General features: G+C 50.0%; 1 protein-coding gene and 1 pseudogene across 3 annotated transcripts in view; both read left to right on the top strand.

Annotated features, from left to right (window-relative positions):
• Window positions 1-24051, top strand: part of MTOR (mechanistic target of rapamycin kinase) — a 136825-nt gene extending 112774 nt beyond the window's left edge. For all 3 annotated transcript variants that reach the window (XM_058675171.1, XM_058675160.1, XM_058675165.1), the window contains exons 39-58: window positions 853-1101; window positions 1619-1719; window positions 3222-3318; window positions 3595-3693; window positions 3975-4097; window positions 4258-4440; window positions 4812-4946; window positions 5127-5301; window positions 6869-7004; window positions 10017-10164; window positions 10675-10797; window positions 13168-13250; window positions 15025-15097; window positions 16241-16315; window positions 16602-16737; window positions 18265-18330; window positions 19236-19316; window positions 19535-19615; window positions 23127-23232; window positions 23823-24051. In XM_058675171.1, the coding sequence (XP_058531154.1) occupies window positions 853-1101; window positions 1619-1719; window positions 3222-3318; window positions 3595-3693; window positions 3975-4097; window positions 4258-4440; window positions 4812-4946; window positions 5127-5301; window positions 6869-7004; window positions 10017-10164; window positions 10675-10797; window positions 13168-13250; window positions 15025-15097; window positions 16241-16315; window positions 16602-16737; window positions 18265-18330; window positions 19236-19316; window positions 19535-19615; window positions 23127-23232; window positions 23823-23838 (2286 nt within the window). In that variant the 3' untranslated portion in view covers window positions 23839-24051. The remainder of the gene's footprint in view (window positions 1-852; window positions 1102-1618; window positions 1720-3221; window positions 3319-3594; window positions 3694-3974; window positions 4098-4257; window positions 4441-4811; window positions 4947-5126; window positions 5302-6868; window positions 7005-10016; window positions 10165-10674; window positions 10798-13167; window positions 13251-15024; window positions 15098-16240; window positions 16316-16601; window positions 16738-18264; window positions 18331-19235; window positions 19317-19534; window positions 19616-23126; window positions 23233-23822) is intronic.
• LOC118758772 (small nucleolar RNA ACA64) lies at window positions 13509-13644 on the top strand (annotated as a pseudogene).
• Window positions 24052-27030: the final 2979 nt, after the last annotated feature.

Genomic DNA, 27030 nt, shown 5'->3' with positions numbered 1-27030 from the left:
GCACTTGGGTCATCGTTTTCTGCTTTCCCAGGCACATTAACTATAACTGGATCAGAAGTAGAGCAGCTAGGACTTGAACTGGCACCCATATGGGATGCCTGCATAATAGACACCAGCTTAACCAGCTGTACCACGGCTGTCCCTGTGTTCCAAGCATTTAAAACCCAGTGCGGATCCATTTCCCTGAGAGCAGACATGGACCTGCTTGGCACAGCCTTCCTGCACTCCTGTCATCTGCAGGCATTTTGCAAGCTTCCCCCTCTCTGCTCTGCTGTGTGTGCCCCATGCTAGTCAGGTCCATTGGCTTGATTCCTGTGGACACTGTCTGCTCGCCCTGCGTGTTCTTCCCCTGTCATCAGGGCACGCATATGTCATCAGTTTCTTCCCCACCCAGTCAGTCCTTCCTGCTGCCCACTCTTGTTCCCTCCTGCAGCCTGTTCCCATCTATAGCTGCCCTTGAAGGCCCATTCCAAGTTCCCCCTTCCCGTGAGGCTCTCAACTCCTCGGGACTCACACTGTCCATTTCTTCATGGCCTCCACTGCCCTCTGCCATGCAGAGTACAGAGTACAAGCTCTCCTGCAAGGGTGTGAAGGTTTTACAAATCCAGGCCCCAAACCTGCCGCTGTTGCTGTGCCTCTTCCCCATAGCAGTCACCCCGGACCTGGAAGTGCTGCACCAGTGCCTCGGGCACCTTGAACTCAGTGCACTCTTGCGCTTCCCTGACTGTCACAGAGGCAGAGCCTGGCTCTGCTGACCACAGAGAAGAGGCAGTCCCAGCTCTTCCCCCGCCTTGGCTGCTCTCAGCACAGCCCTGGGGTCTGGCCTTGATTCTTGCTGCCCACGCCCTCCAGGCCTGGCATGCATGGGCAGTGATGAACTTCGAAGCTGTGCTGCACTACAAGCATCAAAACCAAGCCCGTGATGAGAAGAAGAAGTTACGCCATGCCAGCGGGGCCAACATCACCAATGCCACAACAACCGCCACCACAGCTGGCACTGCCACCGCGGCCACCAGCACTGAGGGCAGCAACAGTGAGAGTGAGGCCGAGAGCACGGAGAACAGCCCCACACCCTCCCCTCTGCAGAAGAAGGTCACTGAGGTACCTCGCCCCCTCCCTCGCCAGGGGCCAGCCAGAGCACCAGCTCTCTGAGATTGCAGAAAGAACTGAGGGTTTGTCCAGAGTCCTGACTAGAGCAAAAACGTACTGCCCACCTGCCCTGCGGGGCGTGCCGTGCATGTTCGTGTCTGTGCAGCTCCCACAGCCCCACAGCTGAACAGTGCGGCCCTTGTAGTGCGTTCACATGCCTGAGCCGTTCTCTACATGTGTGGGCATGCCCGATCTATGGGTCTGCTCAGGGCAGGCCCTGGGGGATCCCCTGGGACCCTGAGTCAGAATGGTGTGTTCAGAGCTCCTTGGGCAGGAGACCTCATTAGCTAGCCCAGGGGGCACTTGGGGTCCCGCTGCTGGTTGTTCAGTGCTTGCTGAGTGCCAGGGCTGGTGAGCAGCTTTCCCAGCATTCACAGCCACCCTGTGAGGTAGGCTCTTCCCACACACAGGACCCATTTCACAGAGATGCTGAGGCTGGAGTGTCACTAACATATGCGTGTTCCAACAGGATTTGTCCAAAACCCTCTTGATGTACACTGTCCCTGCTGTCCAGGGCTTCTTCCGTTCCATCTCCTTGTCACGAGGCAACAACCTCCAGGACACACTCAGGTATCAGTGAAGGGGAACAAGAACCCAGTTGCTGGGTTAAAGGGAGGGCATGGCAGGCAGCCCTCTGCTGCAGCTTGGAGAGTCACAGATGACAGCCCCACCTTGGGTGAAACCTAGAGTGACTGAGAAGAGCTAGCGTGAGAACTCTAATGTGTGGTTCAAAATGGAGGGAAAAATCAACCCATCTGTTGACCACAGTATTGTAAAGTCCCCTGACTTCAGCGGAGGTTTTAGCCACTGAGTGACCTACTAGTCAGTCCAGAGCGCAGCAGGACCAGAGGCAATCTGTTCATCTGGGGCTCTCTGACCAGTTGGGTGCCAGGTCACCCTGTTCGGCAGCAGCTGCTTCTGTAGGTCTGCAAATCAGGCATTCTCTAAAGGCTCTCCTGTCGCGTACATTCAGTGTCAGGATGTATGCCACAGTGACCCCTCTACCTGATAGAGGCCAAGGTCCTCATTCACTCACATGCCTCGTGTTCTGCTGCTGCCCAGCCACCTGCTGAGCCTAAGGAGTGCCGAGAGCAAGGGCACTTGAGATGCCCTGATCAGAGTCCCCATCAGTTCTCTTTCTGCAAATCTTTTTTTAAAGATTTTTTTAAAAGATTTATTTATTTTTACTACAAAGTCAGATATACTGAGAGGAGGGAGACAGAGAGGAAGATCTTCCATCCGATGATTTACTCCCCAAGTGACCACACCGGCTGGTGCTGTGCCGATCCAAAGCCAGGAGACAGGAACTTCTTTCTGGGTTTCCCATGTGGGTTCAGGGTCCCAAGGCTTTGGGCCATCCTCAACTGCTTTCCCAGGCCACAAGCAGGGAGCTGGATGGGAAGTAGAGCTGCCAGGATTAGAACCAGCTCCCATAAGGGATCCCAGCATGTTCAAGGCAAGGACCTTAACCATGACACTATCACTGCGGACCCAAATATTTATTTATTTTTATTGGAAAGTCAGAAATACAGAGAGGAAGAGAGAGAGAGGAAGAGAGAGAGAGGAAGACCTCCTGTCCACTGATTCACTAAGTGGCCGCAACGGCAAGGACTTTAGCCGCTAGGCCACTGTGCCAGGCCCATCTTCCTGTAAATCTTAAGATTATAAAAAAATGTGGGCCCGGTACAGTGGTCTAGTGGCTAAAGTCCTCGCCTTGAACGCGCCGGGATCCCATATGGGCTCTGGTTCTAATCCCAGCAGCTCCGCTTCCCATCCAACTCCCTGCTTGTAGCCTGGGAAAGCAGTTGAGGATGGCCCAAAGCCTTGGGACCCTGCACCTGCTTGGGAGACGTGGAAGAAGCTCCTGGCTCCTGGCTTCGGATCGGCTCAGCTACAGCCATTGTGGTCACTTGGGGAGTGATTTACTGGATGGAAGATCTTCCCTCTATCTTGCCTCTTCTTTGTATACCTAACTTTGCAATGAAAATAAATAAATCTTTTAAAAAATTATAAAAATGTGTGGATGTTCGGGACAGCAGATATTCTGTGACTTGCTCATTTTTCTTTTCCAGAGTCCTGACCCTGTGGTTTGATTATGGCCACTGGCCAGATGTCAACGAAGCCTTAGTGGAAGGAGTCAAAGCGATCCAGATTGACACCTGGCTGCAGGTGAGGGTGCTGGCTGAGGAGGTGACTGGGCCTGATTTCTCTTTCCTGTGTGTCTTCTCTTGACTCATGCAAGGCAGTATGTGTCGGAGATGAGGAAGGAAGTAGGGCTGGCTCCACCATCTTAGACTCCCTATGTCCTTCAGATTTTTTGAGAGAACCGACAGGAATGATGACAGTATCTATCAAAATAGTTTATGGAAGTCCATCTTTGCCCAGAAGAATAACTGGGGTGGTTTCCATCTCACACTCTGCCTGCTGTGTCTCTCTGCACACCAGGTAATCCCTCAGCTCATTGCGAGGATTGACACGCCCAGGCCCTTGGTGGGCCGGCTCATTCACCAGCTCCTCACGGACATCGGTCGGTACCACCCCCAGGTACGTGGAGACCCCGCACGCTTTCTCTTCGAATCCCTGATTTGAGGCTTACCCTTGCTAAATCTGCAGTCAACACAAGAGCAGGGAGGGGAGGCCCGTGCTCTGACCTGCCCCTGGGTAGTTCGAGTAGCCCCACTGGCCCAAAGCCTTCCTAAAAAGAGAGTCCTCTCCACCATGTAGTGGTAGACTCTGGTGGTAGACCCTTCTATGGTGGACCCTGGTGTCTGTAAGTATCACCCTTCCTGCGTCACCCTTTGCATGTGTTTCCCTTTTGGCCGCAGGCCCTCATCTACCCACTGACTGTGGCTTCCAAGTCCACTACAACAGCCCGACACAATGCCGCCAACAAGATTCTCAAGAACATGTGTGAACATAGCAACACCTTGGTCCAGCAGGCCATGATGGTGAGTCCGGAGCAGCATGGGCTTTCACTGGGCACAGCCACCTGCCACAGGTCCCCAGGATGGCGGTGCATGCTCTCGGGCCCACCATCCTTCTTTGCCAGCAGACCTTGCAGAGCATAGCTTATCCTCGACCTTCTCTCCTCCACCTCTTCCTCAACAGGTGAGTGAGGAGCTGATCAGAGTGGCCATCCTCTGGCATGAGATGTGGCACGAAGGCCTGGAAGAGGCGTCTCGTTTGTACTTTGGGGAGAGGAACGTAAAAGGCATGTTTGAAGTCCTGGAACCCCTACATGCCATGATGGAACGGGGCCCGCAGACTCTGAAGGAAACATCCTTTAATCAGGTATGGAATAAAAAGCATGAAAGGACATTACTCAGGGTTTCTGTGTGACTCCTTAACCACAATAAAATGCTCACCCATGTAGGTTACAGGATAAAGAAACATCAGCGATGCATTTTGTCACCAAGTGTCAGAACCCTCCTGAAACTGTAACTGGGAAATTCCAGGTTCCTCCGGAGATCATTCTGTCTCTCCCGGATCCTTCCCCTACCTAATAAACCTTAGAGTGAGCTGAGACCTTCGGCCAGAGACTTCTGTTGCCGGCTTCTGTTGCTGTCACCTAAGGGATGTGGATGGTCTGCTTTGGTATTTAGCCCCCTTGCTTAGTGGGCACCTTAAAATCTCCCATTTTCCTTGTCATCTTTCCCCTGCAGGCATACGGGCGAGATTTAATGGAGGCCCAAGAATGGTGCAGGAAGTACATGAAGTCAGGGAACGTCAAAGACCTCACCCAAGCCTGGGACCTGTACTATCATGTGTTCAGACGAATCTCAAAGCAGCTGCCCCAGGTAGAATCTTCTGTTGCGTAGTCCTTCTGTTCTGTGTGAAGGTCCGAGCAGCATTTCACAGCAGCTGGTCGTACTTCACCTGCAGACTCTGGAACAAGTCATTGCTCTTAGCACACTGTTGAACATTGCTTTTCCTTTCCCTGGAGGTAGGAGGCTAAATCCTTTGGTATTTGTTCACAGCTCACATCCTTAGAGCTGCAGTATGTCTCCCCAAAGCTTCTGATGTGCCGGGACCTTGAACTGGCTGTGCCAGGAACATATGACCCCAACCAGCCAATCATTCGCATTCAGTCCATAGCCCCGTCCTTGCAAGTCATCACGTCTAAGCAGAGGCCCCGGAAGCTGACACTCATGGGTAAGAACCGTTATGGACCTCTGCCACCTGCCTCTCCTCCTGTCTTCCGAAATGACCATTTGCTATCCCACTGGTCACCTTTTGGATGCAGCGTCTCTCCTGTGCCTTCTGAGAGTGGAGGTGTAGAGCACAGTGGATTCCCCCATTAGCTCCTCGCCAGGACTCTGAGCTCCTCACGGAGCCGTGCTGGTTCAGGAGCAGTGGAGTGGTCACACACAAAGGGTTGCCTTGGCACACATAGAGATCAGACTGGACAAGGCAGGTGCTGGGAAGAGGGGAGGCCAGCAAAGAGCATCTAGATGCGTGCAAATGTGGATGGCAACCAGCCACTCTGAAAGGAAGAACGTGTGGCCCCTTTTTTACCATCATAGTCTGTATCGGGGAAAATGATTACATAAAATAACTTCTCAGGGGCCAGTGCTGTGACACTGAGTTAAACTGTCCCCTGGGAAGCCATCCACACTGGAGTGCCAGTTTTGCATCCCATCTGCTCCGTTTCTGATCAGCCTCTCTGCTAATGTTCCCGGGAAGGTGGTGGAAAATAGTCCAAGTGCTTGGGTCTCTGCTGCCTAGGTGGGAGACCCAGATGGAGTTTTAGGCTCCTGGCTTTGGCCTGAACCAGCCCCATTCAGCAATTTGGGTAATGAACAATGGATAGAAAATCTCTCTTTCTCTTTCTCTCTCTCTCTCTCCCTGTCTTGCTCAGCATTTCAAATAAATAAAGCTTTTTTTTCTTAAGTTAATTCTCATACTAAAGGCTGTTAAATAGCAGCCCTCTGGAGTTTGCCTGTGGGTAGCGCCCCCACCTGCCGGGGATGGTTCAGGGGTCGAAACTCTCTGTTGGCCCATTGAGCCTGCTCTCCCTTGATGACACTCTGGTTCCTTAAATACCGTGATTACTTATCAGCAGTCCTTACTTGTAGACCTCCGTGGGCTCCTGTGTTCTGGTGCTTAGCCTGTGCTAGTCAGTTGCTCAGGATGCTTAATTCAAGGAAGTTCATGGAAGAGCTATATCTGCAAGCAAAGGTCAGAGACTGAGTAGGGAGCACTAAGGGACAGGCCCCGGTGAGATTACTCCCACTCACACCAAGCCTCAGCCCCGAAACGGCACTCAGTCCTGCAGGCATTATAGCCTTTGACAAAGGCCATCCAACAGCAGCTGCCACCTGGGGGGGGGGGGGAGGGAATGGACTGTCCCAGAACTGTGGGGGGCAAATCACTGACCCCTCTTTAAGATCTCTACCTCCTTCCAGTGCCCCCTGTTAGCCGCATCCTGCAGGGACCCCAGGTGAGCTGACGTGTCGGGGTGTCAGGCTTCTCTGGACAGCGATGATACAGTGAGTCAGGATGGAACCATTACGTGGAGTGATGATCTGCATAACATATTTTCTTTTGTTTTCATTTGGTCACATTGGCCTTTGGGGACCAATGACAAACAGAACTATTTTTCTCATCAGTTCTACAGTGTTTGATCTCCTCCTCTAGGGAAAGTGATGAGATAAGATGCAGTAGTCTTTGGAGGTTTTGGAAACTCACTGTCCCACCCTGTCTTCCCTAAACCTCACAGGCAGCAACGGGCATGAGTTTGTTTTCCTCCTGAAGGGACATGAAGACCTGCGGCAGGACGAGCGGGTGATGCAGCTCTTCGGCCTGGTTAACACCCTCCTAGCCAATGACCCCACGTCTCTTCGGAAGAATCTCAGGTATGGAGAGCGCAGGGAAAATGCCAAAGCCTCGAGTGGCAGTTCTGCTCATTTTTCCCTCTGTCTATCCATGTAGTCTCAGACCTGGACAAAACAAGCTGCCAAGTCATTCTGACCTGGTAAAGGATGTATTGTGCAGCGTCTAGGGAGTGTGCGTTTAGGAGTGGCTTGCACTACTTCCAGAGCATCTGGAATGGAGTGCTTTGGGACAGTTCATCTGGAGGAGTTGCGAAGGTGATGTGTGGCCCTGACCTTTGCTGTCCCTGCCACTGTTGCTGCTTCTCTTGCTAGCGAGGGCGTGAATGGTTCCCTGAGAGGTTACTTCGAGATAGTCACCTACTTGTTCCCCAGAACAGCGAGCTCGCATCATTAGTGCACTGTCTTCTCTGAGGCTTGACCCTCCCCAGCTCCTGACATAGCAACAAGTTTAGCAAATGGGGTCCATTAGAAATAGCACATGCATCCTGCATTGATCCAGAGTTTAGTCTGCCTAGATTACTACAGCAGCTGGGGCTGGGCTGGGCTAAGCCAGGAGCCAGGAACTTCCTCAGGGTATCCTCTGTGGGTGGCAGGAGCTCAGGCATTTGGGCCATCTTCCATTGTGTTTTCCACACCTTTGGCAGGGAGCTGGGTCAGGTGTGGAGGAGCCGGAACAGGAATTGCCTAAGTGGGATACCAGTATCTCAGATGGCAACTTTACCCACTGAAACTTTTTTTTTTTAAAGATTTATTCACTTTATTACAAAGTCAGATATACACAGAGGAGGAGAGACAGAGAGGAAGATCTTCCGTCCGATGATTCACTCCCCAAGTGAGCCGCAACGGGCCGATGCACGCCGATCCGAAGCCGGGAACCTGGAACTCTTCCGGGTCTCCCACGCGGGTGCAGGATCCCAATGCATTGGGCCGTCCTCAACTGCTTTCCCAGGCCACAAACAGGGAGCTGGATAGGAAGTGGAGCTGCCGGGATTAGAACCGGCGCCCATATGGGATCCCGGGGCTTTCAAGGCAAGGACTTTAGCCGCTAGGCCATGCCGCCGGGCCCTACCAATTACTTTCTTTAGGACACTACTATATTTTCAGCTTTCTACATTAACAATGGCATACATTTTTAAACTTATTTGAGAAATGAAACAAAATCTAAGAATCACAACAGGGCTTTTCAACAGAAAGACACCTAATTGTTAGTACTTTAAAAAGTTAGTTTCAGGGGTTAGTAAAAGTTTCAGTGGGTTTCATTGTTAATGTAGAAAGCTGAAAATATAGTAGTGTCCTAAAGAAAGTAATTGGTAGGGCCCGGCGGCCGTGGCCTAGCGGCTAAAGTCCTTGCCTTGAAAGCCCCGGGATCCCATATGGGCGCCGGTTCTAATCCCGGCAGCTCCACTTCCTATCCAGCTCCCTGCTTGTGGCCTGGGAAAGCAGTTGAGGACGGCCCAATGCATTGGGATCCTGCACCCGCGTGGGAGACCCGGAAGAGTTCCAGGTTCCCGGCTTCGGATCGGCGTGCATCGGCCCGTTGCGGCTCACTTGGGGAGTGAATCATCGGACGGAAGATCTTCCTCTCTGTCTCTCCTCCTCTGTGTATATCTGGCTGTAATAAAACGAATAAATCTTTAAAAAAAAAAAAAAAAAAAGAAAGTAATTGGTAATCTATTTAGCAGTTATTAGCTGTTATCTTTTTGATATTTTTTTTTTGTCTTTCGTGTTTGGAGTTGAACTAATTTATATATTTGATATAAATATATAAAACACAGTTTTGTATACTGTGCTTTTCACTTACAAACATTTTTCTATATCGTTTAGAGTTCTTTGAAAACCTGTCAGGGAGATGGAAACATCATTGGATGACAATAAGATATAAAAGAGCATGTTTGATATCCCATTTATTTTTTAAAAAATTAATAAAAAGCAGGCTGTGTGAATACAGAAAGCCAACCGAAAGGAAACTTTCAAGGATTCATAGCTGCTATTTCTGCTTTATAGGTTTTAGTTTTCTTCTTTGTACCTTTATATTTTCAAATTTTCATCAGTTAACTTGCAATTTTTAATCTAAAAGAAAAAATTATTACAATGTAGGAGCACAGTAGATAATGACAATGTACTGTGGATTTTTCTTTTTCAAAAAAAAAAAGATCAAGGGCATAATGGCTCAATGGCTAAATCCTCACCTTGCAAGTGCTGGGATCCCATACGGGCACCAGTTTGTATCCCAGCTGTTCCACTTCCCATCCAGTTCCCTGCTTATGACCTGGAAAAGCAGTGGAGGACGGCCCAAAGCCTTGGGACCCTGGACTTATGTAATTGTGCCAAAGGAAGCTACTGGCTCCTGGCTTCAGTTCAAGCTCAACTATGGCCATCATGGCCATTTGGGGAGTGAACCAGCAAATGGAAGATCTTTCTCTCTATCTCGCCTTCTCTCTGTAAATATGATCTGCCTTTCCAATAAAAATAATAAACTTTTAAAAGAAAAAGTTGAACCCGGTGAGGTAGTCTACCAGCTAAAGTCCTCACCTTGCATGTGCTGGGATCCCCATATCGGCGCAGTTCTAATCCCAGTGGCCCTGCTTCCCATCCAGCTCCCTGCTTGTGGCCTGGGAAAGCAGCTGAGGATGACCCAAAGTCTTGGGTTTCTGCACCTGTGTGTGAGACCTGTAAGAAGCTCTGGGCTCCTGATTTGGAATTGGCGCAGCTCTGGCTGTTGTGGCCACTTGGGGAGTGAATCATCGGACGGAAGATCTTCCTCTCTGTCTCTCCTCATCTCTGTATATCTGACTTTCCAATAAAAATAAAATAAATTTTTAAAAAAAGAAGTAGAAGAAAGGATTTTGAATGTTTTTATTATAAAGAAATGTTAAATGAGATTTTAAGATATATTTAGTTAGACATTACATTGTGTAAACATCTGTAGAAACATTTCATGGGAATCCATAAAAATGTCAGTATATGTATAGAGAGAGATTCCTTTAAAAAGCTCTGCCCTGTACTAACCCTGCATTCCCGTCGGCGCACCAGCATCCAGCGATATGCCGTCATTCCTTTATCGACCAACTCGGGCCTCATTGGCTGGGTCCCTCACTGTGACACGCTGCACGCGCTCATCCGGGACTACAGGGAGAAGAAGAAGATCCTGCTCAATATTGAACACCGGATCATGTTGAGGGTATGTAACGGGCCGCCGGACCCAAGGGCCGTGATGCGCTGCAGGCAGAGCTCCCGCTCTGGGAAATTGGCATGATTTCTCCAGCTCTGTGTGTCCATCACTAGAAAGTCTGTTCAAGGAAAGTTACTTGAAAGTTTCATGAAATAGAGTCCTAAACAGATAAGAAACACGGGCCCCTAAAATCCTAAACACGGGCCCCATCATCCTAGAGGAACTCAGAATCACCTGACATGCAGGAAGCCCCATGCGGCAAGTCACGGACAGTAGAGGTGCGCGCAGTCAGAGCTGTGTCTGCTGGGAGCAAGCTCTGGGGCTGTCGTACAGACAGCAGGCTTGCTGAGGGCAATCCTGGCCTTTCCCCTGCTGCCCTGGGAGGACACGTGGTCCCGTGTGTACCTGCGCAGTATTCCTCTGTCCTTTCTCCTTTTGGCGGAGGTCTGGACCCAAGCCTCGTCTCCCCCCTGGACCTGAGCTGCCTGGACTCATGTCTGTGCCTGTGTTCTGCTGCAGATGGCCCCAGACTACGACCACCTGACCCTGATGCAGAAGGTGGAGGTGTTTGAACACGCTGTCAACAATACAGCGGGGGACGACCTGGCCAAGCTGCTGTGGCTCAAGAGCCCCAGCTCCGAGGTAGGCCCTCCCTGCACCCGAGCCCGGCTGGGCAGACCTTCCACTGTACATGAAGGGTAGCAGCTTTAAAAGAGCAGGCGGTAATGCCAGGCAGGCTGGCAGACTGAGACGCGGCAGTTCCGTTACTCCTGCATCTTACAATTAACAACATTGGAGATCTTTGTAAGTTAAGGATAGGGTTTGTTTGTTTTCTTTTTTTTACATATGTTACCAATTCTGTGTGTTTGGTTTTGTAGTTTTGTTAATGGTATGTCTTTTGAATTGAGTTTATTTTTGTTGATATATATAGCCATTTTTTCAAGTTAGAACTTAATTTTTTTTTAATTTTTTCTTTCAGCTTTATATTTTAAGAGACATTCTTCTCTTCAAGATTATGCACCTTTTTGCTTATATTTTCTTGTCCTAATTAGGAGGTTCTTTGGGATTTTTTTACATTTAAAGCCTAACCTAATTTGGAGTTTATTTAAGATAAACATATAGCCTTTTTTTTTTTTAATGATTAGCCACCACCACACTAGCAGTCAAATAAGATCATATCCTGGGACCAGCGCTTCACCAAGCGGTTAAGATGCCTGCTTCCCATTGCCAGCGTACCTGGTTTGAGGGCCAGCGCTGGCTTTTGACGCAGCTTCTGCTGTTGCAGACCCTGGGAAGCAGAGGTGATGGCTCAGCCTCAAGTGCCTGCCCCTACTGGAGTTCAGTTCCCAGATTTCATTGCCAGTCTGACCCATTGAGAGGATTTCCAAAGTGAACAGTGACGGGAATGATATCGCTGTACCCTCTGCCTCTCAAATGAATAAAACTAAATCAACTTTTAAAAAACTCTATCCCAGGACCCCAGATGGGTGCTGATTTGTATCCCGGCTGTTCTGTCCGACTCCCTGCTTGTGACGTGGGAAAGCATTGGAGAATAGCCCAAAGCCTTGGAAGCCTGCGCCCATGTGGGAGACCGAGAAGGAACTCCTGGCTCCTGGCTTTGGATTGAGCTTAAGTGCAACCATTGTTGTGATTTTGGGAGTGAACCAGTAGATAGAAGATCTTTCGCTTCATCTCTCCTCTGTAAAATCTGCCATCCCAAAAAAGTAAATCAGAGAGAGAGAAAGGCCATCCCTTCACCACTGTTACTGAAATTTAGTTTTTTTAAAATACTTATTTAAGGGCCCGATGCCGTGGCCTAGCGGCTAAAAGTCCTCGCCGGGCACCGGTTCTAATCCCGGCAGCTCCACTTCCCATCCAGCTCCCTGCTTGTGGCCTGGGAAAGCAGCCAAGGACGGCCCAAGGCTTTGGGACCCTGCACCCGCGTGGGAGACCCGGAAGAGGTTCCTGGTTCCCGGCTTCGGATCGGCGCAGCACTGGCCGTTGTGCTCACTTGGGGAGTGAATCATCGGATGGAAGATCTTCCTCTCTGTGTCTCTCCTCTCTTTATATCTGACTTTGTAATAAAAAAATAAATAAATCTTTAAAAATAAAATAAAACACTTATTTAGCTTTATTGGAACGGCAGATTTACAGAGAGAAGGAGAAAAAGATCACCCATCTGCTGGTTCACTGCCCAAATGGCCACAACAGCCAGAGCTGAGCCAATCAGAAGCCAGGAGCCAGGAGCTTCTTGTGAGTTTCCCACGCAGTGCAGGACCCCAAGTCTCTGGGCCATCCTCCACTGATTTCCCAGGCCACATAGTGCTAGATGGGAAGCAGAGCAGCCAGGGCACAAACTGCTTCTATAGGATCCCAGTGCATGCAAGGCAAGGATTTAGCCGCTGAGCGATCGCACCAAGCTCTGAAACTTAATTTTTATTGCACTCACTTCTTTTGTGCTCGGGATTTCTTTCTAGGGAGTCTGTTCTGTGTGCATTGCTCTTTCTGCTGGAATCCCATACTACTAGTATTAATACAAGACTCCTCTTATCAGCTGTTTTTTTTCTTTCCTGCAGATAAATTTTGGGGTAGTGTTATCAATGAAACTTGACAAAAAGCTGCCACTGCATTTTTATTGGAGTCTTATTAAATATTTCTAATAATTCTGAAGGATTTAGCAAATTTACAGTCTTTTTAAAGATTTTTTAATTTTATTTTTGATGATGTTTACATAGTTGAGAATGATGTGTGCCTATCCTTTATTTTCATTTATTCACGCCTGTACCTACAAAAAGTCTCCGTATTCATCTGTGTTCTTTACATTTCTAATGAAGTTGACTTTGGAGTGCAGTGTGTTATTTCCCAGTTGTGAATGAAGCCTTCATCCCATCACTTGTTCTATCTCGTCTTGGATGGGATATAAACAGACAGTTGACTGAGATAGAGTTAGGTTGAATCTGTTCAGGTTTCTGAAGAGTGGTCCACATGTGTCGCGTGTTCCCTTGTTCCTAGGTGTGGTTTGACCGAAGGACCAATTACACCCGCTCTTTAGCTGTCATGTCCATGGTGGGCTATATTTTGGGCCTAGGAGATAGGTGAGTGCATTTAATTTGTTGCTCTTTCTCCACTGTAGTTTTGTTGAGTAGTTTCATCTTATTTCCTAGTGAGATTTATGTCCATTTGACGAATCAGCATTGTGTTTGTACTCCTGACTTGTCTTATGGCATCAGCCTTCATCTCCGTTTGTTGAACAAGCTCAGCGATCAGCAGGGGAGATGGGAAGGAAGAAAACCCATAGTTCCAGGATGTTACTCTCTGTACAGTGTGGTGTAGTGTACTAAAAGCCATATTAAAGTAGCTATTTTTTACGGCCCTGACCGTAGCTGTGGTCACAGCCACTGGTGAGATTCGGCACCCGTGGCCACCAGGCGGTCTTAGCTCACCCCCACTGCCTGGGAGTGAGGGAGTGAATCCCAGGCCCTGAAAGGTGAAAAAAAAAGAGAAAGTTTAAAAAAACGGGTTTTAATCATGCAGATTCTTGTTTGTTCATTTTGGAGGTGGACAGACACATAAACAGAGACTGCCTGCCATGGTCCACCTCTCCAGAGCCCACAGTGACCAGGGCTGGGCCAGGAGCCAGGACTGGACCAGCTCTCCCAGGGCGAAGCCACCCCGCTGCCTCAGGGGCTGCCTTAGAGGAGGCTGCCGTTGGACGTGACCGGCAGACGCTGTGCACTTGGAAGCGGGGTGTAGGTCTCTTAACCTGGGCTGAACACCTGCATGAGCACAGTGATGGTAGTGACTGTGTCAGCATTTGTCAGTTACCACTCTGCTAAGAGAAGTAATCCTATTCCCATGGTTTGAATCAACCAAAGTATAATTTGCTGATTTTTTAGTATGATCTGTTTTTGTCCAAATGTACTGACAGAGGAAGTCATTTACAAATATTCAGAAACTGACATACAATTAGGTAAAGAAAACTGTTTATCTGGGTAGTTTTTTCTTAGTATCGTATGCCAGATAGCCATTTGACATTAAAAATAATTGCATTCCCACAAAAATCATAAATTGTTGTTTTTAAAAAAGACTAGCAGAGGGGTGAGGATTGTGGTGCAGCCAGTTAACCTACTGCATAGGATACCCACATTCTGTACTGGAGTGCTGGTTCGAATCCCAGATACTCCCCTTCCCGCTTCCTGCTGACAGACCTAGGAAGACAGCAGCTGATAAACCCGTCTACCAGGGACCCAGTTGGACTTCCTGGTTCCTGGCTTCAGTGGCTATTGGGAACATTTAGGAAGTGAACCAGCAGGTAAAAGATCTCTACCTCTCTCTCTCTCTCTGTCTCTCTTCTCTCTTCTGTCATTCTTTCAAATACATCATTTTTTTAAAAAATCAATGGAACACATGTTTGAAAGCCAGGTGATCCATTCTGGCTTGGCTCACGGCTCAAGGAAACAGGTCCTCAGCATCGTGGTAGAGCCTTGCCATGCCGAGAGCCAGCACTGCCAGAAACCGCTTGTCAGGCAGCCACAGCCCTGGGAAAGAGATCACCCTGGTGCAGTGGGCCAACCTGTGACTCACGCAGATGCATCTCCACTCAGCCTCAGAGCAGGAGTTGGCAGGCTCTGCTGAGCCGCACCAGCCAGTAGATGTTCTCTTTGTCAGGTCTCTGTCCCAGTTACCCAGTTCTGCTAGTGCAGCACAAAATAGGCGCAGCCATCCCTCGAGAGGGAGCCTGGCTGTGAACAGCAGGAGCCGGGGATGCTGTGGCTTGTGGGTGGCCAGCTCTGGCTGGCATCTACATTTTGGGGTGCTTCCTCCTTTGGTGCTGCTCTGTGACCCCTACCTGGTCCCTCTGCTTTTCAGACACCCATCTAACCTGATGCTGGACCGGCTGAGTGGAAAGATACTGCACATAGACTTTGGGGACTGCTTTGAGGTGAGCACATGTTGTAGAACATTGCATAGAACTCACTTTCTCTGACAGCGAAGGCAGATTTAGTTCCCACATGCCCTTGTCTCACACTTGACTGCTACAGACACAATAGAAAGCTAGTCTAAAACATGAATCTGTGCCCTCCGTTGAACTCAGCTTTCTCAGGGCTGTGGCCATGCACACACTGCCCTCCAGCTCAGGAGGACCGCAGCTCCCAGGCAGCCCACCGGTCCTCTGCTTCCTTGATGTCTCGGCTGGTTTGTTGTTGTTATTGTTGTTCAGAACTCAGTGGTGAGCCCCTTTGTTAAACTTGAGATACTTGATTTCTGTGCTATAATTAAAATCAGTGCTGGGCTCAGCATGGTACCCTAGTGGCTAAATTCCTCTCCTTGAATACCCCAGGATTCCATATGGACACTGGTTCTAATCCCCATGGCCCTGTTTCCCATTCAGCTCCCTGCTTATGGCCTGGGAAAGCATTGGAGAATAGCCCAAAGCCTTGGGACCCTGCACCCATGTGGGAAATCGAGAAGGAGCTCCTGGCTCCTGGCTTTGGATCAGCTCGCTCCGGCCTTTACAACCACTTGAGGGGTGAATCGATGATGGAAGATCTTCCTCTCTGTCTCTCCTCCTTTATATATATATCTGACTTTGCAATAAAAATAAATAAATCTTTTTTCTTAACATTAATTTTTATTTTCATTACAAAGTCAGATATACAGAGAGGAGGAAAGACAGAGAGGAAGAGCTTCCATCCAATGAATCACTGCCCAAGTGACCGCAACAGCTGGTGCTGTGCCGATCCGAAGCCAGGAGCCAGGAACCTCCCCCAGGTTTCCTGTGTGGGTGCAGGGTCCCAAGCCTTTGGGCCATCCTCGACTGCTTTCCCAGGCCACAAGCAGGGAGTTGGATGGGAAGTGGAGCTGCTGGGATTAGAACCAGCACCCATATGGGATCCCGGCGCGTTCAAGGTGAGGACTTTAACCACTACTCTATTGTGCTGGGCCCAAAATAAATCAATCTTTAAAAAAAAAAAAGTCAGTGTAACTGATCCAAGATAAAACCATGTGCCTTTACCTGGCTTTCACTAAAGAAATCAATCTAACTGCAGGTTGTGGGTTGTTTTTTTTCTTTATTATCCTCCAGGTTGCTATGACCAGAGAGAAATTTCCTGAGAAGATTCCATTTAGACTAACAAGAATGCTGACCAATGCTATGGAGGTGAGTGGACATTGCAAACAAGCTGCTTTGAAGTGGGGTCCACACAGTTACGGTCATCTTGGAGGGCAGACTTGGCTGGTGGAGCTGAGCTGCCCCACGACATGCCTATGTGCCATCTGTAGCAGTGTCCTGTGGCTGCCCATTGTGTCAGAGTGGGATCCACAGTTCACAGGATCTCACCTGGCTTCCTGGCCCCACGGCCCTCACTGGCCCTCTCCTAGCCAGAGACTGCCCAGAGAGCCGGGGCTTGTGCTCCTCATGGTGAGCGGCCCTGTGCTTCCGCTAGGTTACAGGTCTGGATGGCAACTACAGAATCACCTGCCACACGGTGCTGGAGGTGCTGCGGGAGCACAAGGACAGTGTCATGGCCGTGCTGGAGGCCTTCGTCTATGACCCCTTGCTGAACTGGAGGCTGATGGACAGTGAGTATCACCGAGTACGTGGGAGCTGGGTTTGACACCCTCCCAGATGAAGAATATCCAACAGGTTACATCCCAGTGACCTCTTGCCCTGCGTGCCTGGAGCCCTTACATTACATTCTGCTGCAGCTCTAGTGGCTGGATAGGAATTCCAAGCATGCATGTTTATTAACTAGAACAGAAAACTCCTATCACCAATCTAGATGCTAATTAAAATATTTTGCAGGATTAGCTGCATGCCCCAGTGGGTTTGTTTATTTGAGCTTCATAAAGAGTAGTAAGTTGAAATTTCAATTAAAAATGCACAGTTGAGATTCAAGACAGCAATGTCTTTATGGACCCCTTGCTTCTGCCTCCTTAGAGGCCTCTGATCTGCTGCAGCAAATTCTTACTTGACCTTACATTATGTTGTCTGGATCTAAATCCGTAGCTGGAACGTCCCCCTGAGTGTTACGTCATATGCTTACACCCACCTTCTTCCTCTGAAGAAATATGTCTTTGTTCTCACTGCAGAGTTACAGCTTTTGGAAAACTTACATTTTCACTATCATAAGAAATTTTATCAACAAATCTCTTCAAGTCAAAGTTGGAAGTAATTCTTTTCCCAAAGACATGTTTATTTATGTAAAAGGCAGAGTTTTGAAGAGAGGAAGCGGAGAGAGAGGGAGAAATCGTCCATCCACTGGTTCACTCCTCGCATGGCCACAACAGCCAGAGCTGGAGTGGTACAAAGCCAGGAGCCAGGTGCTTGTTCTGGATCTCCCATGTGGGTCCAGGGACCCACCAGCTTGGTCCATGTTCTGCTGGTTGCTCAGGCACATCAGCAGGGATCTTAATCAGTGATGGAGCAGCTGGGACTTGAATCAATATCCATATGGTATTCCATCACCACAAGTAACCGTTTTCCCATTATGCCACAACACTAGCACCCTAATTTTTAGACCTGCCAGGGCTAGCACCATGGCATATTAAGTTAAACCTCCACCTACGGTGCTGACAGTTCTCATATGGGCACTGGCTCAAGTCCAACTGCCCCACTGTTGACCCAGCTCTCTGCGTATGGCCTTGGAAAGTGTGAAATATGACCCAAGTCTTTGGGTCCCACCCTCCATGTGGGAGTGAACCAGCGGATAGAAAAGATCTCTCTGGCCTAACCTCTTTGTAAATCTGCCTTTCAACTAACAATAAATAAGTCTTTAAAAAAAGAGAGAGAGAGAGATGAGAGAAAGACCTTCTACCTGCTGATTCTCTCCTCAAAATACTGTGACAGACAGGGCAAGGCTAGGCCAGACCAAGACCAGGAACCACAGGAAGCAGGAACTCTGGCGTTCTCCAAGGGTGGCAGGAAGTCAAGTGCTGAAGTCATCCTCTGCTTTCAGGAACATTAGCAGAGAGTTGCTCAGTAGAGTAGCCAGTATTTGAAGCAGGCATTTCAGAATGAGATGCAGGTGTCCCAAGTGGTTGTTGACCATGCCAGGCCTATAGAGCCTGCCACTGAAGAACTCTTTAACGCTCCTTTTCTTTCCCCAGCAAATACCAAAGGCAACAAAAGATCCCGGACACGAACAGATTCCTACTCGGCAGGCCAATCAGTAGGTAGGTGCATCCCAGGGCCAATCACAGCCCCTTTGCCCAGAGTGTTTCTAGGGTGGGAGGAGCTTTAGCACAGCCCTGAAGAGCTGTGACTTCCCATGGCTGCCATATGCAGGAAGCAAACCTGTTTTCCTTGAGGCTTCTTGTTGTATTGTTTCATTTTACATCAGACAAATACCACCCATCTTTTTCATGCCAAGTACCTACAGTCACCAGGCCAGCTCTCCACGTGCGTGGCAGGCACCAAAAATCCTTGAGCTATCATCTGCTGCCTCCCCAGGGGCACATTGGCAGGAAGCTGGTACTGAGAGCAGAGCAGGGACTAGAACCCAGGGACTCTGAAGAAACTCCTGGCTCCTGACTTAGGATCGGTTCATCTCTGGCCATTGAGGTTCATTTGGAGAGTGAACCAGAAGATGGAAAATATCTCTCTTTGTTTCTACTCTATAACTCTATCCAATAAAAATGAATAAATCTTAAAAAAAAAACTAAAAAAAATACAGTTTTTTCAAAAGGTTTAATTTGTTTGTAAAACACAGTTCTAGAAGCGGAAAGAAATCTGTCTGGTGATTCACGCTCCAAGTGGCTGTTGGGCCAGGCTGAAGCCAGGACCAGGAGCTGCTTCTGGGTCTCCCACTTGGATGGCAGGGGCCCAAGGTCTTGGGTCATCATCTGCTTCTTTCCCAGGCACATTAGCAAGGAGCAAGACTGGAAATAGAGCAACCAGGATTTGAACTAGCACTCATATAGGATGCTGACTTCATAGGCAGTGGCTTGACCCACTGGGATGGCACAGTCACAATAAATGCCAGTCACAATAAATAATCTTAAAAAGAAAAAATGAAAGCTAGCACCAGCTATGGCTTGTTTGTGTTCAAATTTTCTATTAATTGATTTTTTCCCCCTAGAAATTTTGGATGGTGTAGAACTTGGAGAACCAGCCCATAAGAAAACGGGGACCACAGTGCCAGAATCCATTCACTCTTTCAGTAAGTTCCCCTGTGGAGTTGCACCAGGGAGTAGCTGGTTGAGAGAGCAGCAAGCCAGCCTCTGAGCACAGGTTCCGTGAATTCCTTGTTCTACCCCGAGGGCAAAGCTGGACCCAGAGGAAGAACTGCTCAACATTTACACAAGTGAGAAAGCAGTGGCCCCCACTGTGTCTGCTGCAGTCCAATTCTTTAGTTATTTTGACTTTTGTGTCTTCTAGTTGGAGATGGTTTGGTGAAACCAGAAGCCCTGAATAAGAAAGCTATTCAGATCATTAACAGGGTCCGCGATAAGCTCACAGGTGAGTGTGTGTGTTGACCTGATCATAAAGCAGGAGACTGTCCTGCCTCGGCCCTGTGCGGCTGTCCTGCCAGGGTCCTGATGCTGCGCCTCGGCCCTGTGCGGCTGTCCTGCCAGGGTCCTGATGCTGCGCCTCAGCCCTGTGTGGCTGTCCTGTCCGGGACCCTGATGCTGCGCCTCGGGCCTGTGCGGCTGTCCTGCCCGGGTCCTGATGCTGTGCCTCGGCCCTGTGTAGATGTCCTGCCCGGGTCCTGATGCTGCGCCTTGGCCCTGTGCGGCTGTCCTACCAGGGTCCTGATGCTGCGCCTCGGCCCTGTGCGGCTGTCCTACCAGGGTCCTGATGCTGCGCCTCGGGCCTATGTGGCTGTCCTACCTGGGTCCTGATCCTGCGCCTCAGCCACGCGCAGCTCATAGCTCTGAGGTGTCAGCTAAGCACCCTCATTGTCTCCTAGCTGATCACAAGTAACAATGAGGCAGTGTTTGTAGAATCTCTTTTCACTCAGGAGCTGAGTGAAATTATGTTGAGCCCAAAGTCATCCAAAGGAGTGTTCGTCACCCTGACTTGATGCTAGAGTCAGTCTGTCCACTCTGATTTCACCTCTCTGGACTTTTGGTTTTGGTTTTTGGTTTTTTGTTTTTTGTTTTTTTTTGGAAGTAACTCGTTACTATTAAAGAGAACAGACGGGTGTCAGGTATCACAAAGATACAATTCCGGGGGTAGTGATGCCTCAGTCCCCGCTTCTTCCTCCCCCGCCCTTTTTTTTTGTAGTAACATTTTTAATTTACTTTAGTCACAGGCTTAATGCTCCGCTAGTAAAAAAGTAGAAAGACTACTGTCCAGCAGGAATATGGGCAAGGGCTATACACAATAGTCAAGTCCACAGATGTCAGTTTCACTCAAACGCATTAAGTCATCTTTGTCCTCTCTGAGTACAGAAGAGAAGCACAGAGAAGTCCCGACATTTGTCTTATTTTCACTACATGTGAGGGTCTCCAGTTGCGTCCATTTTGTTGCAAACACCAGGATTTCATCCTTTTTTGTGGAACGCTAGTTCCATTGCATCTGTGTACACTTTCTCAGCTAGTGAGTTCTCTGTGCTTTGGAGAGATAGGAAAGGGAGAGGCACATGCTTTTTCTTTTTAAAGATTTATCTATTTTCATTGGAAAGTCAGATATACACAGAGGAAGACCTTCTGTCCACTGATTCACTCACCAGGCACCACAACAGCTGGAGCTGAGCTGATCTGAAGCCAGGAGCCGGGAGCTTCTTCTGGGTCTCCCACGCGATTGCAGGGTCTCAAGACTTTGGGCCATCCTCCACTGCTTTCCCAAGCCTCAAGCAGGGAGCTGGGTGGGAAGTGGGGCTGGCACCCACATGGGATCCCAGTGTGTGCAAGGCCAGTAGGCTATTGCACCAGGGCCCAAGACACATACTTTTTAAAAGGAGACATCATATGTCAGTCATCTGTTTTCTGACCAGAAAGTGATAGAACGGGTAGGAGCTGGAAAGGTCAGAGACTCCATCCCACACCCCACACCCCCGAGTACAGCCTGTCCTAGGAGCCCCCGGTTCTTTGTCTGGCAGTGACGATAGTGCCTCCCTCTGAAGCAACGAGGGTCAGAGGCGACACAGGGTGCTGCGACCTGACGTCATGCCTGGCAGCTTAGCTTTGTAGCCAGCATGTGTCGGTTAGGCACTCACATGCTGCATGCTCAGGAAATCATGGTGGCCGTGGACTCTCCCAGGTCGAGCCCTGCGTGTAGTGAGAGGGGTTCAAGGCCGTGATGCCTAAAATGCTTCCCTAAGGAAGCAGCCTGGGTGCCAAACTGTGCAAGTAGAATGTGTGAAAAGGATGTTCTTGAAAGCAGACTGAACATACAGGGAAGGGACCTATGGTATCGGACAGCAATGGCAAGAAAAACGGTCCCAAAGCAGGCCAGCACTGCTGCCCTAAGAATAAGGGGAGCACCTGAGAATGGCTGGCTAGGCCATGGCCCCATCACTTAGGACCTATATATGTATTCTATATCTCATCCTAAGGACAGGAGGAAGTCAAGAAGGGTTCTCAGTGGAGCAGGGAGAGAGATCTAGGGTCTAGACTGACATTGGGAAACTGCCTCATGCCACTGTGGCAGGTGGAGGACAGGGCAGAGGAAAGCCATGACTCCTCGTTAGATTTGGGGTGGCCACAAATTCAAAAAATTTTCTAGAGGCAAAGTAAGAAAGAGGATGGGGCAGGGCGGCAGATGTAGATCAAGGGTGGCTATAGGCCGATGGTGATGCCTGAGAGCTGTGGTGAGCTGCCCGCCTGCCTGAAGAGAGCACGAAGTGAGAAGTCAGCAGAGCAGTTCAGAAACGCCAGAGCAGGGTGTGCATGGAGAGACAGGGGTGCGGGGCAGGAGGCCTGAGATGGGTGTGCACGGAGAGACGGGGGACGTGAGATAGGAGGCCAGAGTGGAACAGGAGATGGGAGTGGGTGACATTAGAAACTTTTCTTTAATGGGTTAGAAGAGCATGTTTACTGAGCAGTGGGAAAGACATAGTGTGTCGGGCCTGGCGGCGTGGCCTAGCAGCTAAAAGTCCTCACCTTGAACGCCCCGGGATCCCTATGGGCGCCGGTTCTAATCCCAGCAGCTCCACTTCCCATCCAGCTCCCTGCTTGTGGCCTGGGAAAGCAGTGGAGGACGGCCCAATGCATTGGGACACTGCACCCGCGTGGGAGACCCAGAAGAGGTTCCAGGTTCCCGGCTTCGGATCGGCACTCATCGGCCTGTTGTGGCTCACTTGGGGAGTGAATCATCAGACGGAAGATCTTCCTCTCTGTCTCTCCTCCTCTGTGTATATCTGGCTGTAATAAAATGAATAAATCTTTAAAAAAAAAAAGACATAGTGTGTCAAGAGGGAGTTCTTGAAAGATGACTCAGGAGGCATGGTCAGCACTAGGAGCCATCTGAGTAAGCAGAAGGAACCATATCCAGAGCGAGCGTGCAGGGGACAGGGACAGGGGGGAGGAGGAGGTGAGACGGAGGCACGACCCTCAGCGTCCCGACACTGTGTGATGACCCCCTAACAGAGCGTCTGCTGAGGGGGAGAGACAGAAGGTGGACTGGAAGTGATCTTGCCACATAAGCAGTGGGAGCTGTGAATTTACAAATGGAGACTCGCAGGAACAAAAGAGCGGGAATTCTCAGCCATCTCAAAGAGGATTTTGCAATAGACTGAATCCTTGTAAAGCCTGAGCTCAGCCCCTTGATGGAGGGGACGGGTGTGTCCCTGCAGTTAGCCGTGGAGGAGCTCAGGGAATGCCTGGCTGTCGGTGCATGCCTGAACATCCCCTTGAGCACGTCCGGGTTGGGAGAAGCAGTCTGTTGCTTATTCCGTCCAACTGTTTCGCGCCTTTCATCCCTGGGTGGGAGGATGAGCTGTGGGCTGCAGGGAGCGCTTTGCCACAGGACAAGGGATGCACTGGCAACCAGGCACAGAGCCAAAGGTTTCTGCCTCTCCCACCAGGTCGGGACTTCTCACACGACGACACTCTGGATGTCCCAACACAAGTTGAGCTGCTCATCAAGCAAGCCACGTCCCATGAAAACCTCTGCCAGTGCTACATTGGCTGGTAAGTGGGCGTCTCAGCAGCTGTGCAGCCTCAGACAGGCAGGGCCCACCCTAGGCCCCAGCCCAGGTGGCCAAGAAAAATTTGTCTTCACTGTGAGTGCTCACTGTTGGAAGATGTCTAGGAATGCGTATTTGGAAGACAAACACCAAAAGAAATGAAAATCACGCCAAGAGGAATGGCTTGAGGGAGAGGCTGGGCTTGGCTGGCTGAAAGGGGTCCTTTTTGCATTTTTGCTGTCACTCCAGTTCTGAGATTGAGGCAAGGTGAGAGAAGCCAGAGCAGTGACAGAGAGATGAAAAGACAGATTTATGACCTAAGAGCCTAGCCTCAAGGACCAGCTGGGTATGCTTTGATCAGCTGCCGGAGGCACGCCCAGAGGCAGCAGCAGGTGTCCCTTGTGGGGTGTGTGGGGCACAGGCAGGTGTCAACCTGAGCCAGAGATGACAAGTGTGTCCCATGCAATTAGTTGTGAATGAGCCCCCTGAGTGCCTGGGCTGTCAGAGCTCGGTCTTGCCCTTGTCAAGGTGACTGCGTAAAGCTTTGAAGAAACTCACATTATTAAAATATTCCTTTTCTGCCTGCCTTCCTAGGTGTCCTTTCTGGTAAGCGAAGGCCCAGACCTGCCTGCAGCATTTCCTCCAAGGCTTTCATGGTTTGGTGTATGCGTCCACTATACCGAAACTCCAGTCAGAAAGCTCAACTTTGTTAAATATTCAAGTGTAAATGAAAAGACTACTGTATATTCCAAGTTGGTCTGAACCGACTTTCTAGCTGCTGTTGAAGAATAATTGTCAGAAACACAGGCTTGCTTTGGTCCCCAGGACGTGAAGCGAGCCATTAATCTGGGGGAACACAAGATCCTTAACATTAGATACGGGTTCTACTTCACTCGCAAGAGGTCTCATCACATGTACCTGCTGACAGGCACGGCCTCGCCTCCTCCATCACCCAGCACAGGTACAGATCACACGCCCCTGCCGACGGGCACAGCCTCGCCCTCCTCCAGCACTCAGCACAGGCACGGATCACACACCCCTGCTGACAGGTGTGCAGTCTTGCCCTCCTCCAGCACAGGCACGGACCACACGCCGATGGGCGCGACCTCACCCTCCTCCAGCACAGGCATGGATCACACTCCTCTGCTGACGGGCACATGGCCTGGCCCTCCTCCAGCACCCAACATGGGCATGGATCACACACCCTTGCTGATAGGTGCGGCCTGGCCCTCCTCCAGCATGGGCACGGGTCACACGCCCCTGCTGACAGGTGCGCAGCCTCGCCCTCCTCCAGCACAGGCACGGAGCACACACCCCTGCTGATGGGCACGTGGCCTCGCCCTCCTCTAGCCCCCTCAGGTCGAGGAGGACATGGACTAGGGCCCCAGACTGTAAGGAAGTGGACAACACCGACTTCGTCCCCTCCACTCTCCATTACCTCACTGGTGTGGGGACAGCAAAGGTGGCATTCACAAGATGGGCAAGTTGGGTGTGCAAGATCTGTGTCCTGCCCGGCCCAGTGATGCTGCAGCTCACACACTGCAATCTGAGCTGGGAGCCGCCCATGGGCGGCCAGGGCTAAGCAGACACACAGAGGCAACCATGGCATGGCAGGATGGCCTTCCCAGCACTGGGCTAGAGTGCATACAGTGATCCGACTGCTCTGGCTCCAAGAAAGGGCTTGGGAAAATTGCTGTCACAAAGAGGAGAGGTCAAGCATATATTGGGAATTATGAGCAAAATAAATATTCAACTAAATGCACAAACTATACAGTGTAGCCATGTCTAGACACTATGTGTATCTGAATAATTTTTGTGCCAATAAATGACATCAGGATTTTAAAAAGTATCTGAGTGACTTTTTACTCATAATTAGTGTGCAAAGGGTACATTTGTTCCTTCCACATTCCCCTTTTATTAGCAGTCAGTACTTGGGGACACAAGGACTTGCCAGGCCAGCCAAGTGCTGACAGTGTACACTCAGCTGAGGCCCTGCCCCGCAGGAGCCAGGAGAGCCCCGCAGGAACCAGAGAGGTGCCGGGAAGGCCGCCTGGCAAGAAGGTTGGAAAGGTCTTCAGGGAGCAGCAGGGACACTGAGCAGGACAGGGGCTGAAGTGAGGGGTGGTAAGTATGCAGGCACAGTGCCCTCGGATGACAGCATGTCTGACGGCAGGCGTAGTTCTGGACTGCCCGTGTCGCCCTCAGAGCGCTGGCTCGAGCCCTGCTAATGCACCTCAGCCAGACGTCTGGGGTCCTGCTGCCCATGTGCAGGAGTTCCCCCTGGCTTTGATCTGGCCCAAAGTAGCCACTGTGGGCACTTGGAGTCAATCAGCACATGGAAGATACATACCCTCTCTCTCCCTTTCTCTCTGTATTTCTCCCTGTCGCTTGACCTTTCAAATAAATCAGTCAATCTTGAAAACAGAAAAGTAGGCCCTACCTAGGTACCTGTGTGTCCAAGTACACAACCAAGAAGAAAAGGTAAAAAGCTGAGTATTGGGGCCCAGCACGATAGCGTAGTAGTTAAAGTCCTCGCCTTGCACAAGCCACGATCCCATATGGACGCCAGTTCTAATCCCAGCGGCCCTGCTTCCCATCCAGCTCCCTGCTTGTGGCCTGGGAAAGCAGTTGAGGATGGCCCAAAGCATTGGAACCCTGCACCCTCGTGGGAGACCTGGAGGAGGTTCCTGTCTCCTGGCTTCGAATCGGCGAGTACTGGCCGTTGCAATCACTTGGGGAGTGACTCATCGGACGGAAGATCTTCCCCTCTGCCTCTCCTCTCTGTATATCTGCCTTTCCAATAAAAATAAATAAATCTTGAAAAAAAAAAGCCACATATCCTGAGGCCGTGGGATAGCAGGGAGACGGTGGCATGTTCTGTGGGCACCAGTCCCAGCTGTTCTACTTCCCATCCAGCTCCCTGCTGATGTGCCTGGGAAAGCAGCAGGAGATGGACCAAATCCTTAGACCCCTGCACCCACATGGGAGACCCAGAGCAGGCTCCTGGCTTCTGGCTTCAGAGGGTCCAGTTCCAGTCCTCGCAACTGAAGAACCTAGGTGTTTTCTGCCTTTTGTGATTTTTGCCTTAATTGCTTGGCTGGGGGCTGTGTGAACTCCAGGCCTGACAGTTAATGTGAAACCCCGTGACACCTGCCATCACCTGGCAGGTCACGTTGGCAGACCACTCCTCAGGAAGGAAGTACCTGGTGTTTGATAAGATCCACTACCCTGTAGCTCATCAATTTGTACTTTTTGAAAGTTGCTTGCTTCAGACCCACCAACAGAAGCCTGCTAAATCATGACTGTATAGTTAATAGCCTGGAATGTGTAAGAACCCTATGCTGTTCAACCTGGGCTCGCTCTCTTGCTTGCAGTGGCCCCTCCCCCTCCAGCCCTGCTGGGCTGGGGTAGGGGTGGCTGGGAGACCTAGGTTAACCTGAATAAACTGCCCTTTATGCCTTAGCACCGACTTCAGACTCAATGATTTTTGGGGGGATACCAAAATCCGGCACAGCACACCCATTTACAGAGGGAAGAAGCAGATGGAAGCTCTCTTCTTACCTCTAATTCTGCCTGTCAAATAAATAAACAAATCTAAATAAACCAGCCAAGTATCCTGTTATGCACAGGGTAATAGCCAACATTCAGATCCCAACATAACACTTAAGTTTAGCGAGTTGTACCACGTCAGATTCTGGGGACAGGCTGCACCTAGCAATCCTCCCCTAAGTCCACCCGGCTTCCCGCTGTAGCAGGCATTCTGGATGTGGGGTGGGGCAGCCTGCCCACCAGATGGAAGGAG

This window comes from Ochotona princeps, chromosome 2 (assembly GCF_030435755.1).
Source record: "Ochotona princeps isolate mOchPri1 chromosome 2, mOchPri1.hap1, whole genome shotgun sequence".
In the NCBI taxonomy this organism is placed as follows: Eukaryota; Metazoa; Chordata; class Mammalia; order Lagomorpha; family Ochotonidae; genus Ochotona; species Ochotona princeps.
The sequence above is the reverse complement of the archived record's forward strand: the minus strand, read 5'-3'. Positions and strand labels throughout refer to the sequence as shown.